At 39.7% G+C, this 14,590-nt stretch overlaps 1 protein-coding gene across 3 annotated transcripts in view; it reads right to left on the reverse strand.

Annotated features, from left to right (window-relative positions):
- Positions 1 to 14,590, reverse strand: part of LOC124615703 (glycerophosphocholine phosphodiesterase GPCPD1-like) — a 274,793-nt gene that overhangs the window by 32,805 nt on the left and 227,398 nt on the right. For all 3 annotated transcript variants that reach the window (XM_047143743.1, XM_047143745.1, XM_047143744.1), the window contains 2 exons: positions 7,704 to 7,845; positions 7,282 to 7,507 (listed from right to left, as the gene is read on the reverse strand). In XM_047143743.1, the coding sequence (XP_046999699.1) occupies positions 7,282 to 7,507; positions 7,704 to 7,845 (368 nt within the window). The remainder of the gene's footprint in view (positions 1 to 7,281; positions 7,508 to 7,703; positions 7,846 to 14,590) is intronic.

Consider the following 14,590-nt stretch of genomic DNA (forward strand, 5'->3'; position numbering starts at 1 on the left):
CACAAGTTCTTGCAACAATGTAGAGGGGAGTTATCCCTGCAACACCCTTTGCTTCCATAATAATCCCAACTGCAATCTCCATTAATCGATTGCCACCAAACCCTGTACCCATCAGTTCCTCGTTCCTCTGTCCTGCCACCCTCTCCCAATCCACATCGTCATCATCATCCTGCACTGCACAAACTCATCAGCTATGGTATACTCTAGCTTGTTAAAGATTATTTTCCAAAAGCTAGTAAAGTTTACATTCTTTCTTGTGTGCTTGTTGCCGACTCATTGTTCTGCAACTTGTGAGTGATCTTAAGTTCGTTCAAGCAGCTGCCAGTAGGCTCACATGCACGCACAGTTGTGAAATCACATATAAGCAGGGCCTTCTCCCAATTCTGGCTACTTGAGTGTGGTTGTTTGCTGTGCAAGCAGTGAAAGCAAGTAGCCAGACTCTAGCCTGAAAAATTTTTCTGGCACTCCCAAGCTGCCAGATCTGCACATCTGCAGAGCTGTCAGAGTTAGAGTGGGGATACTCTCCAAATGACTTGGGTTTTGTTTTGTGGGAAATTCTTCAATCGTTTGAAAGCTGTAGCAGTTCCCTTGTTGGACTATTTGATGTTCAACTTAATCACTGATTGTAAGGTATACTCTAGCTTGTTAAAGATTATTTTACTTATTCCTACAAAATCATCACTGATTGAAACATGACACTTATAACTGCCATTTATTCCAGATGTCTAGCAAATCGGAATTGGATTTTCTGTTGAGTGATGAGGAGTTGGAATTGTTAAATAGAACAAAAAAACAAGAAAATGAAAATTATTTTGGAAATGTGGTGACACAATATAGTGACACTGAATTTATGGAATGTTTTCATGTGTGGCATCATGGGACAGGGGAGTTAATGCTTTGGAGACAGGCCATTTAGGAAATTAGGGAAATATTGTGCCTAGGAAATAGGCAATTTATGCCATTTTTAAAGCATTACTGTCACATATGTAATTGATGTATCTTCAAGAGTAACATATACTAAGAAATAGGCTATCTTCAAGATTTATTTTCCATATTTGCTTTAGTTCCAAGATAGATTATATACTTCAAAATAATGATGAAAGGAAGTATAATTATCCTCCCAAGAAAACAGTGCGGGGTGAGTTATTGAGCAATTTATTATTCTTGAGGTTTCAAAACTTCTTGCTCACTCAACAAATGTGATGTATCTGTAGTAGAATTACAGCAAACTGTGAAACCTAATGAATATTATAAAAAGGAAAGATTGCTCCACACAGTATAGCAGCCATGTTGAGTTACTACCCCTTTCCCATCATGTGCAGCTGCTCACAGTCTGGTCCCAGAAGCCAGGGACAGTGGTCGTGTTTGTTTGTTTGTGTGTGTGTGTGTGTGTGTGTGTGTGTGTGTGTGTGTGTGTGTGTGTGTGTGTGTTTGTACATTGTCTATTTCAGAAGAAGGCCTTCTAGCTGAAAGCTCAAGTGTTTAGTAGTCTTTTTGTTGTGCCTGTCTACAACTCAACATCTCTGCTGTATGGTGAGTAGCAATTTTTCCTTTTCAAAATATGTTACATTTGTAATGTTTCTCTCGAAATAATTCTAGAAATTGATAACAGAAAGAAACACTAGTCAAGAAGCAGGTCGCAAGATACATGTACATTGTTCTTGTATGAAATGAGTTCAGTTTTTAAGCAATGGGTGGCCCGTACATCGAGAAAATCATGGCCCGACCTATACTTGGGCATGGTCCTTTAACACAAAGCTGTGGCCTGAGCTATGCTCGGATTTGATCTCTAAAGTGTTAAGTGAAAAATTCAGGAACACTAGCTATTATCAGTATCATGCAGGGGGAAATGGGAAGCAGCTTACACTGCAACGCATTCTGATTTTTTCGTGGTTTGTGAGCATGAAGCAGCAAGTTTTAGAGATTTGACATATCAGTTGTTGATCCACCACTATGCATGAGAATCCAACCAGAAATGGGGTGGGAAGCATTTAAGCAGAACAAATAACAAACACATGTTGCTATGTAATCATAGATGCATATGCAAAGTAATGCCTGTTGTTTTTTGTGCTTGAAAGTAGTTCTCTGGCAGCTGCTTGAGCAAACCTCTTTACTCATTAGTTATTTATAGTTTACTTACTAAAACAGCCATTTCACGATTACAAAAAAGGAATGTTAACGTAATTATAACCAACAACTTCAGTTTCCTTGCATCAAGTTTACATATTTATTCCTCAAATTTCTCTTCATCTTAAATTGGTTTTGACTGTTGCAAATTCAACCAATAAATATTGTGTTAAGTGGAGTTTCTACTATTAAAGAAGTTTGTTCAGTACCTAAACATAAAGCAGAACACAAAACATTGTGTTTCATCACAGCATAAGGGAACTCCGGGAAAATTTATGGGAGCTGGAAACGAATTGTGTAAATGGCAGATGTCAACCTGTCTTAACTGACGGCCAAGTATTTTGTGGTATGTGGATGCATATTTTATTTATTAGGTCACTGTAAAATGGCATTAAATGCCATCTGTAAATCAAGGAATGGAGCACTATCTTAGAAATAATAATTTTAAAAAAATGTGAAAACTGCGACACTGTCAGTACAGAAATGGAAGTACAAGTGCTGTGATATTAAATGACAAGTGGTGTAGGCCTGGTAGATAAAGAATGCTTTTTATGAAGTGTGCTTTTTACACTGCAACATACTGGAAAATATGACAGCAAAAAAGTCACATGTTTGAAAATGCTGTGTATTCAAATAGAGTGCAAAATAACTGTCAAATTTGGAAATGGGACAGAAGATGAAGTTCCTTCCAATATTTGGATGCACATGACGTTAATGATAATCTACAACAGCTCATAACTGAACTAATCTAGATGGTGTTATGTGGCATCCACACACAATTGCACTCAAGCAGATCTGACAGTACATGCAGTAATGCCAAAATATGTTAAAATTATGTGCTTGAGCCCATTGAGGGCTAATTAAGTCAAACTAATCAACTTTATTAAGAGATGATTTAATAAGAACACACCACAAATGTATCACTGAACAAAGAGCTCTACACTCAGAAAAGTTCGAAGCCAACCTGACTGATAAGTCACACAGTACTGGCAAAATGTGCTTTTTAGCATTCTGCTGAGTGTGCCATGACAAGCAAAATTCAATATACAACAGATTGTCTACATCAGAGAAAGGCCTTGTTTTCCAAAGAGGAAGTTATAAACGACACACACTGACAGTGATGTATCATAGATGTGGAACAGAGAGGAAGAAAGAGGCTGGTTGGGAGTACACCATCTGTCAACGAAATAGGGAGATAAAGGAGTGCAAAAACTCTATTGTCAAGTTTAATATACTCTGTTCATCATAAGAATAAACCTGATGTAAACATTACGCCATGTATTCTTCCGTATTTACTTGAATATCATTGGATTTTTTTTTAACTTGAAGCAGAAGCCAAGCTGTGACCAGTACAGTCAAGTACAATCATAAGCATACATTTTATGCTGTGTTGCACGCACATAGCCCGAGTGGTAATGTGGGACAACAGCTTTATCAGTGCATTGAACTTGGACAGCACTGGGCAACCAGTGGTCCAACTAAACTTCAATGATGTGAGCAGTTGCAGTTCAGATGTAAAAAAGAGACGAGCAAAGAAACAACATAGCTTCAAATGTCATTTAATTTTTAAAGAAAATTAAATAATATTCGGAGAAACTTCAGCACCACCGCGTGCTTCTTAGGTGACCAAACGAAAAGCATATAATGCACTCGTTCTCACCTGACATGGAATTCTAATTACAAACAAGAGTGATGAAAATTTCTAACTTAAAAGTAGGGTAATTTTTCTGAGCAAGCTATTTGTAATGCAAAAGCCTACTGCAGGGATTTCACCGTACTGTTGAATACTGAAGCCACTGAAGGTATTAATTACAGTCAGTTGTTTGGTAATCTCTTAGCTGCTTCCTTATCCAAATCCGAGAAATACATTTCAGTTCTGGAAGTGTCATCTGCTACATTGATAACGAGCCTATCAACAACAGAATCCACGAAGCCAACCAGGTGCCACATTTTCCCTTCTTTTATGACAAGTCGTTCTATATTCCACCAGCATTTGGCAGTGAGGTGAAAAAACTGTGTGTGTTAGTTCCAGTATGCCCGGCAGCTTAACAGTCTTGTTACTTCTCAGGCTAAATCCCGGGCTCAAGATCACTTCTGTTGGGTTCATATTGTAAAGGTACAGTAGCAAATGTAAAAATGCAGCATTGATATGATATGCTCGATGCTGTGAAAACAGCCTCAGCCTCAGCCATCTTCATACTATGCATTAACAGTGTGGCAAACAGAGCTCAATGCTAGAGGCTGTGACTACACACAATTTTCAAAAGAAAAACTAATTTTGTCAAGGTATAATTACGAGATTCACCTCCATCCTACATCGCATCATGCAAATGTCCACACAATGTCACGGCTGCCCGTGGGGCCCGATCTGCTGTTTGATCAAGAAGATCTGTTGTTTTCAACTTGACACAGAAGCACGACAGGCTGTAGGTGGTTTTCCCACTGCCAGCACCATAACCGTATCATCATAGCTGCAGGCCCGGTGCTTAAACAAGAGCACACGATAGGATAGGGCCTGACCGCCCACCGGGCTAGACATCTGACCTGTTGCAGAACTACTACGCTTTCGGTCATCATCTTTCCCTGTTGGATGGTGTCATTCTCTTTATGACAAAGGGTACTTCCCGGGTTACGATTTCCGCACATCTGCACAGAGAGGTTCTCACCCCGTTAAGTCAAAGTCATTAGGGAGCCTACCGCAATAAGCAATCGGCACGTAGGCATGTGTTCTTGCCTGGTATTCACTGCAAGATGAAGTGCCTGGTCACGGCCTGCTACCAGTGCACTTTTTGCCCCCCCTTGGCCAGTGCCCACACTACCTTGGGAATGAATCCATGCAGATTTTGCTGGACGTTTTTTGGACACTTTTTGGCTGTTGATTGTAGACATATTTTCCAGGTTTCCTTACATTGTTTGTAGTCCATCTACCACAGGTGAAGCAACACGATCAAGGCATTGTCAGTGATTTTTTTTCTACTGAAGACCTGCCCTGTACAGTGGTTTTGAAAAATGGTCCCCAATTTGTGCCTCAATCCATTAAGGAATTTTGCTCCACAATGGCCTCCGCCACATTGGTGATGCCTTCCCTGCTGCTGCCAACCCTTCCTATGTTGTCTCCAGATGCCAAGGCTCCCCAGTTCCTGGCACCCAGTTCCACATCTGACATTAATATGCCTTTTGCCTATGAGGAGCAAGAGTCCTCTGCCTGGTCTCCAGGATGGGGAGTAAGAAGTGCATGTCCATGCTCATGCCAGTTCTGCCCCTATGGGCATGTCTTCACGTATTGTGAACTGTTTGTACTCTGAATGAATGCATCCGACACCATGGGCATGTCAACCATCAGAATGTTGCAAAGGAGACAGCACCTTGGTGCTCTTCTCCCAAAGGAGGGAGGACCACAGTAATCCACACATTATTACACCTCCACTGCTATGGCTGCATAGTGCACCTCATTCTAGTAGGGCACTGTTCGGCAGCTCCAGGAACTCCACCAGAGCCCACTGACTGGATGGCGCCTCAGTTGCTTTTGGAAGGAAGACAGCAGCTGCTGGCATGCAAATACCCTTTATACTGCTTACACTGCCTCTGGTTGGTCTGTCTTGTACAAGTTACCAAACTATTATGTTCCGTCTTTGTTACGCTGTCAATGCTGTCATGTCATGACTCAAATAAAGGTTGTTTGTTTCTTATAACCACATTTCTTATTGTGTTCAGAGTTAGAACAAAGCCCACAAATCATGCTACACATGTAAAGTACTGCACGTTGTTAATGCAGGAAATAAAACACAATATTCTCTATCATTGCAAATGAGGCACAGTACGGCCTAAAGTGCTACATTAATTCACAACATTACTTCACACTCAGCATTGGCCAGTCAGAAGCACACAAGCCATATTGTAGCTACTGCTGCAGAACTCAAAAGACTGGTAAGTAGTGCACTGAGTCAGCAACGAGAACCAATGGAGACCAATTACATTTGAAAACATCGGTAACGCTAGGTGTTACATTGCTAATGTCTCCGAGTGGTTCACACATCAACTGATGCCATACAGCATACGTCCTTCAAAGCAGAGCCTATTACTTTCACACCTTACAGTAGACTCTAAAGATCTATGGCCCCCATTGTCTTCCAATACAGCCAGTGGTGATTTTTGTTTGTACGGAAATCTAATGGGCAATGTGTAAACAAGAATCTATGCAGTACTGACATACCAAAAGATAAATTGTTTACCTTCTCAAACTCATCAGTGAACATATTTCTTGAAACTAAGACAGGAGGAATGAAGATTATGGTATACAGTTCTGTTGTGGTCAGGGGCAAGACAAGCTGTGAATGAATAAAGATACGGCAATAAACTGGCCATAGCCTTTTTAGTATATCTACTGCAGTATTTACCATTAATGAGGTGACTATACGAAGTCTAAATGTGGGCAACTAATTGACTTTTAACCCATTTTCTTCCTAATTTAAGGAAAACATCTTAACCATTGCACTATACTGTTCAGTGCTTCATACTAGGAGGAAAACACAGTTGTAGAATGGTACTAAGTCATTTCTAAAATGGTATTAATAGTGCAAAGACTTGCTGTGAAAAATTCAATACTATAAAAGGAAATTATGCCAGAATTACAAGTACTCAAAATAATACTTTTGTGTCTTCACTGTCAGGGTGAGTATATTTTCAAAAAATCCTTCTATGCTTAAACAGGGCAGGTTCACAATGCAGATGTAACCAGTAACTCACATTTCAATCTATATTTGACAGTAGCTGTATTTTCACAAACAACTTCATCATTATTAATCCTAAGTGTATTGGTAGCTTGATGAAAATAATTAACTGTATAAAATGAGGTGCTGTTAGTAAGCATGGAATAAAGTACATGCAGACAGAGGAAGGAGGCTGTTTTAAACATACTAGAGTTGTATTTACAAAAATGAAATAAAAATTTTCTGGAACTGATTACTGAATCTCACAGTACATGCAAAGAATCTACTAAACAGCTCTTTCATTACATTACATTAACTTAACCAAATATAAATGTATGGTTAAATAATAAAAATTCAGAACACCTTAGTTACATAAGGTATAACTCTGATAACATCAAACTGCCTGAACTACATGATCCCCGAATGTCGATTAAATTTCGTCTACCTTTAGCATACGGAGCTGCTCCAATGTAAGATCTTTGACTGGTAACTGAAGCATATCATGCTGTTCCAAATGCTTCTTCTTTTTCATTGCAATACAGACATGGAAGTCATGGTAGATTACTGGAACACCATCTTTTGTTAACTGGACATCAAATTCAACAAAATCAGCTCCATGTGATGCAGCAGTCTTCAGTGATGCTATTGTATTCTCACGGATATCAGCACAGCTGTAGCAAAAAGGCAATACAAATGATGTGATTGTGTCATCTCCATATCTATCTCTCTCTCTCTCTCTCTCTCTCTCTCTCTCTCTCTCTCTCTCTCACTCTCTCTCTCTCTCTCTCTCTCTCACACACACACACACACACACACACACACACACACACACACACACAGTGTGAAGGACTATTACCAATGACTTACGTCTGCATTTCTAATTTAAATGATGTTCCAAGTCCTCGATGACCAACATCCAAGCCTAACCACGACTTCTTCCAGAAACGAGAGTATGAAACACTCATGTTACAGTCATACTGCTTGATTGGTTCTACAACGAGGAAGTCAACTGGAAAAAAAAAGGAACATAATATGTTACTCTTTATAAGGAGCCTAAACAATGTTCTTGACTATAATCTAATAATAACAACAACAACACATTTTTGGTAAATAGTACATTATTCCATACTGAAAGCAAACAGCAATGTCCCCTGAATACTTTACACTATCTCCATAAATACAACTGCCAGGCAAAGTTTACAGGATAATGTCTCAATGACAAGGAAGTTTTAAGCAATCAGCCACAAGCGCAAACGGAGTTGTATGGGGAAGCAAATATGCCACCGTCACCTTCAAGAATCCATCAAAGCAGTTTAAGAAACCACAGACAAAAATCTCAAATGGATGGGTATTTACTGTAACACAAATGTTGACTACAGAATTACATCTAGTGAACTGATCTCTGGCTTAAAAAGTTGTCTCTCCTGGTAATCATGAACATGCAACACTGAATAGTCTTCTGTTTATAAACACATTTTGCATGCACAGTCCCTGTGTATCATTAAATCATACCACGTAATATACAATGATTGTAATATTTGTGTTTCAGAGAGGGGAATCTCCATTTCAAAAGCTGTCATGTTCCAGCTTTATTTTCTGAGTTAAGGGCTCTTAAAAGGTCCTCTAACACTGTTCTTGTCCAACTTTCCTATCAATGCGGAATTTCCTTCTACCTTGATGAAGTCTACTAGAAGCAGTAGCATTGACATATACATTCTTGAAGGTAATAACAAGATGACTCAATACCTTCTTTCTAAAGAGCTCCTCTGTGCAGATTTTGTTGCAACTGAATCATAAGCGCTCTCAAAATCAATGAATCCCAGACAAAGTGGTAATTCATGCTAATCATTTCATTATATGATTTTGCTCACAACTTGCAAATAATTAACTGTGCTATGTCAACTTCTAGGCCAGCATGGTCCTCTGCCTGATTAAAATTCAGTGTTTTTTCTATGGCATTGGTAGTAAGGTTAGTGAATATCTTTTATATTATAGGAGGAGACAAGTACATCTTGTCTCTCTCCTTCCTTGAGAAGCAGAACAATTACAATATTGTTCCAGTTTTGGGGAATTATCTTCCAACACAGTCATTCTCTAAAAGATTTTTGCAAGTGCCTTTTGTATTACTTTTCCTCTAGTTTTAATCATTTCTGCTGTTGCACCATTTCCAGATGAATGCCCTCTCTTCATGCCTCAAATGGTTTTATCACCTCATCTGGAACTACTTCCAGAATGTCATTACTTTCATTATTAACTGTGTGTTCTAGTCATGTCCTGAAATATACAATTCCTTAAAAGAACTTTAAAGTTCGCATAGAGAGTTCCCTCTGGTGTTAATTAATGTGTGGTCTGTCATCTTAACATATGAAATATTATCTCCATGCATTGTGTGTTTATTTCCTTCACACATGTATTGTTTTAATTTGTTTCTTTTGCCAAATTTTCACTGTTTTTCTCCCACTCTCTTGAAGACATTCCTGAATTTTGTTTACTTCAGCATATCCTACCCTTTTCCTATAATTTGCGTTCAATGAATTCGAAAGTAAAGTTCTATGTACTGACTTGGCAGAAAATCCTAAGAAATTTTGGTCTTATGTCAAAGCGGTAGGTGGATCAAAACAAAATGTCCAGACACTCTGTGACCAAAATGGTACTGAAACAGAGGATGACAGACTAAAGGCCGAAATACTAAATGTCTTTTACCAAAGCTGTTTCACAGAGGAAGACTGCACTGTAGTTCCTTCTCTAGATTGTCGCACAGATGACAAAATGGTAGATATCAAAATAGACGACAGAGGGATAGAGAAACAATTAAAATCACTCAAAAGAGGAAAGGCCGCTGGACCTGATGGGATACCAGTTCGATTTTACACAGAGTACCCGAAGGAACTTGCCCCCCTTCTTGCAGTGATGTACCGTAGGTCTCTAGAAGAGTGTAGCGTTCCAAAGGATTGGAAAAGGGCACAGGTCATCCCCGTTTTCAAGAACGGACGTCGAACAGATGTGCAGAACTATAGACCTATATCTCTAACGTCGATTAGTTGTAGAATTGGAACACGTATTATGTTCGAGTATAACGACTTTTCTGGAGACTAGAAATCTACTCCGTAGGAATCAGCATGGGTTTCGAAAAAGACGGTCGTGTGAAACCCAGCTCGCACTATTCATCCACGAGACTCAGAGGGCCATAGACACGGGTTCACAGGTAGAAGCCGTGTTTCTTGAATTCCGCAAGGCGTTCGATACAGTTCCCCACAGTCGTTTAATGAACAAAGTAAGAGCATATGGACTATTGTGTGATTGGATTGAGGAATTCCTAGATAACAGAACGCAGCATGTCATTCTCAATGGAGAGAAGTCTTCCGAAGTAAGAGTGATTTCAGGTGTGCCGCAGGGGAGTGTCATAGGACCGTTGCTATTCACAATATACATAAATGACCTGGTGGATGACATCGGAAGTTCACTGAGGCTTTTTGCAGATTATGCTGTGGTGTATCGAGAGGTTGTAACAATGGAAAATTGTTCTGAAATGCAGGAGGATCTGCAGCGAATTGACGCATGGTGCAGGGAATGGCAATTGAATCTCAATGTAGACAAGTGTAATGTGCTGCGAATACATAGAAAGATAGCTACAAAATAGCAGGTCAGCAACTGGAACCAGTTAATTCCATAAATTGTCTGGGAGTAGGCATTATGAGTGATTTAAAATGGAATGATCATATAAAGTTGATTGTCAGTAAAGCAGATGCCAGACTGAGATTCATTGGAAGAGTCCTAAAGAAATGCAATCTGAAAACAAAGGAAGTAGGTTACAGTACACTTGTTCGCCCACTGCTTGAATACTGCTCAGCAGTGTGGGATCCGTACCAGATAGGGTTGATAGAAGAGATAGAGAAGATCCAACAGAGAGCAGCGCGCTTCGTTACAGGATCATTTAGTAATCGCGAAGCGTTACGGAGATGATAGATAAACTCCAGTGGAAGACTCTGCAGGAGAGACGCTCAGTAGCTCGGTACGGGCTTTTGTTAAAGTTTCGAGAACATACCTTCACCGAAGAGTCAAGCAGTATATTGCTCCCTCCTACGTATATCTCACGAAGAGACCATGAGGATAAAATCAGAGAGATTAGAGCCCACACAGAAGCATACTGACAATCCTTCTTTCCACGAACAATACGAGACTGGAATAGAAGGGAGAACCAATAGAGGTACTCAGGGTACCCTCCGCCACACACCGTCAGGTGGATTGCGAAGTATGGATGTACATGTAGAAACTCTTGCCTTCTCTTTATAGTTACTGGCTTTTATTTGAGATTTTCTTTTCTTTTGTCATCTTCATACCTGCCATATATTTTCCTCTTTGTTAATACCATTGCTAAATGATACTTACTCCTGTAGAAAAAATGCATGATTATGATCTTGGAAGCTTGGTGTACGAATGTATGTGAAATGCCAAGAATGTAGGGATTTCAAAAGAACACATCAGTTACATTTTGCAAGAAGAATTGCACACAAAAGCTTTGGGCAATACAGGTGTATCGATGAACAAAATTATATTACAAACCAATAGACAATGGACTCTCAGACCAATACAGGCAGTTAAAGTTCTTTTCTTACAGAGTTTCCAAAAATACCATCAAACTTCTGTCCAATTTCACTGTTGCCAGCATTTCATGAAAATTTTATGAAATGTTATATACAAGCAGCTTCTTAACCATCTGGCTACAAATATATTGCCACAATCACAATTTGGATTCCCAAAATGCTCCTATATTGAAAAGGTTATTTACACACAGAAGCAGACTATGCTTGATTTATTAAGACAAGAAACTGGAAGCTACTGGTATAGTCTGTGATATATCAAAGGCATTAACTGGTTAAATTGTAATATCCTTTCAAGTAAATTTGAATATTATAGTGTAACAGGAAATGTTGTGTAATGGTTCTAATCTCATCTCTTTGGTAGGAACGAAGAGCTGTCAATAGGAAAGAGACTTGTATTAAACTATTAATCATCATGCAACTGTGAACTAATGAAATGTGGTGTCTCACAATGTTTCATCGTAGGACCTTTACTTTTTCTTGTTATGTGTTAATTACCTTTCATTACTAACATTACCAAATGCCACATTTGTTTTGTTTGCAGATGTTACAAACATTGCAATAAATAACAAATCAAGTGTAGTTCAGAAAGACCAAATAATGAAACTTTCATGGACACTGTTAAATGGTTCCTACACTCTTCTTTGTTACCTAACTTTGAAAAGACACACTATGCACAGTTCAGAACTTTTAAGATGTTTCCCCCCAGTATATGTCTAAAATATGATCACAAGCAGATAAATAGCAGCTCGCCATTATCAATACAAAAATCTAAGCAGTGATGTCATTAGCGAGGATGATCAAGCTACTGATGTTTGGAATGAGAAAATGAAGTCTGTTAATTGGCTATCTTCAAAAAGGTACAACAATGGCTGGGAATATTATTCTGACTTTAGAAGGCAGTTCTGGTTTACAGAAGAAAGAAAATCAGAAAATCAGCTTTTGCCAAGACAACACACCAGCCCACAAAAAGTCTTCGCAGTGAGAACAATGGGCAGCCTGAGCTATAAAGTGTTAGAACATAGGCCCTATTCCCCAGATGTCTCCCTCAGACTACTATATCTTACAAAAACTGAAAATCTTCCTTGTTAGCCACAGTTTTTCATCTCACCAGGAAGCAATTGCAACTGTAGGTGATGATGATGATGATGATGATGATGATGATGATGTGATGATGAATATGTGGATGAGATTTACAAACTAATTAGGGGAATACTGTGATTACTGTTAAAACTGGTGAGCACAACAATCCTACTGGCTTATCAAAATAAGGGTACACTGATGTGTGTGTGTGTGTGTGTGTGTGTGTGTGTGTGTGTGTGTGTGTGTGTGTGTGTGTGTGTGTGTGTGTGTGTGTGTGTGTAGGGGGGGGGGGGGGGGGGGGTAGCTGTGATATGATAAAAGAAAGGTGGCAGTTAGACTGAAGTTTTGGGGGAAGGGTGGAGTGTTGGTGAGGACAGTCGTCAGACCTACGGATAATGAATGCTTGGTATCAAAGATCCAAAAGAAGATAGCACATACAGAAAGTCCCACAGAACAATAGCCAATATGCAACAGATGTTACCCTTGCCCCCTCCCCTACCCACAGATTTATAAATTACCCCTTTCCCAGGCAAAAAAACAACTTACGTGATTATTATGAGCAGATGTCAATTCAAACCATAACCTATTTTTGATTGGTGTGGACAAGACAAAGTTGTTACTTGCAAAGTAAAAATTGAAATACACTGACAAAAAAATCTCAACACCAAAATTAATTAATGTAGAGTAATGAAATTTCAGGAATACATTTGTCTACATAACACATGTAAGTGATTCACATAGCAAGACCACAGGTTAATGTAAGTGTGAGATAAGTCATTGAAAATGTGAAATGCTGTTACAGTAATAACCAGTGAAACTGCCAAAATGTTGGATGCAAGGATACAAACCTGTATGAATTGTGTTGTACAAGTGCTGGGTGACAGTTTTTAGGATGGAATTCCAAGCCTGTTGCATTTGGTCAGTCAAAATAGGGACGGGTAATGCTGTTTGTGGATGACACTGGAGTTGCCATCTGATGATGTCCCACATGTGTTGAAGTGGAGACATCCGGTGATCGAGCAGTCCAAGGAAACAAGTCATCACACTGTACAGCATGTTGGGTTACAACAGCAGTATGTGGGTGAGTGTTATCATGCTGGAAAACACCTTCTGTAGTGCTGTTCATGAATAGCACCACAACAGATTGAATCACCGACTGACGTACACATTTGCAGTCAGGGTGCTCCTGCTGTCATGTGAAATCACACCCCAGACCATAACTCCAGGAATAGGTCTTATGTATAGCGCACACACACAGATTGGGTGCAGGTCCTCAACTGGCCGCCTCCTAAATGAAACACAGCCATCACTGGCATCGAGACGGAGCCATCTTTCACCAGTGAAAGCAACAGACACCCACCCTGCCCTCTAATGAGCTCTCGCTTGACACCACTGAAGTCGCAAATGGTGGAGGTTTAGGATCAGTGGAATGCATGCTAAATGCACACTACAGGCCGCCTGGCTCAGAGCTGTCCTTGAACTAACCAATTTGTAACAGTTCGCTGTGTCACTGTGGTGCCAACTGCTTCTTGAATTGCTACTGCAGATGCAGTACGATGTGACACAGCCATATGCCGAACATAATGGTTTTCCCTCTGATAGTGCCACGTGGCCGTCTACTGTACATTATCATGACCATCGCTGCCGCAATCAAGTATAGTGGCCACTTCCCCGCCAAGCCCTTCTGCAACATTGCAGAAGGAACATCCAGCTTCTTGTATGCCTATTACACGGTCTCATTCAAACTCAGCGAGGCATTGAGTGCATTCTCGGCTAACATCATTTCACTATATCCAATCTCAATGGTAACTCACACTCACAACCTGATTTGCATCCTCATAGTGGCACAACCAGCGCCACTCTTATGTGACTGGTGCAAAGTTTGAACAGACAATCTTTCAGAGGTAGAAACAAACCTACCAACTTCCATTTATGTTGCAAAACTCCTCCTTGGTGTTGTGATTTTTTTTTTCCATCACCATAGTTCACAACTACAAGGAAAACTACAAAGAAAGTGAAGGTACTTTCAAAACACAATAATGTCATGGTATGAATATCAATAAAAATCAA

This window comes from Schistocerca americana, chromosome 5 (assembly GCF_021461395.2).
Source record: "Schistocerca americana isolate TAMUIC-IGC-003095 chromosome 5, iqSchAmer2.1, whole genome shotgun sequence".
Lineage (NCBI taxonomy): Eukaryota > Metazoa > Arthropoda > Insecta > Orthoptera > Acrididae > Schistocerca > Schistocerca americana.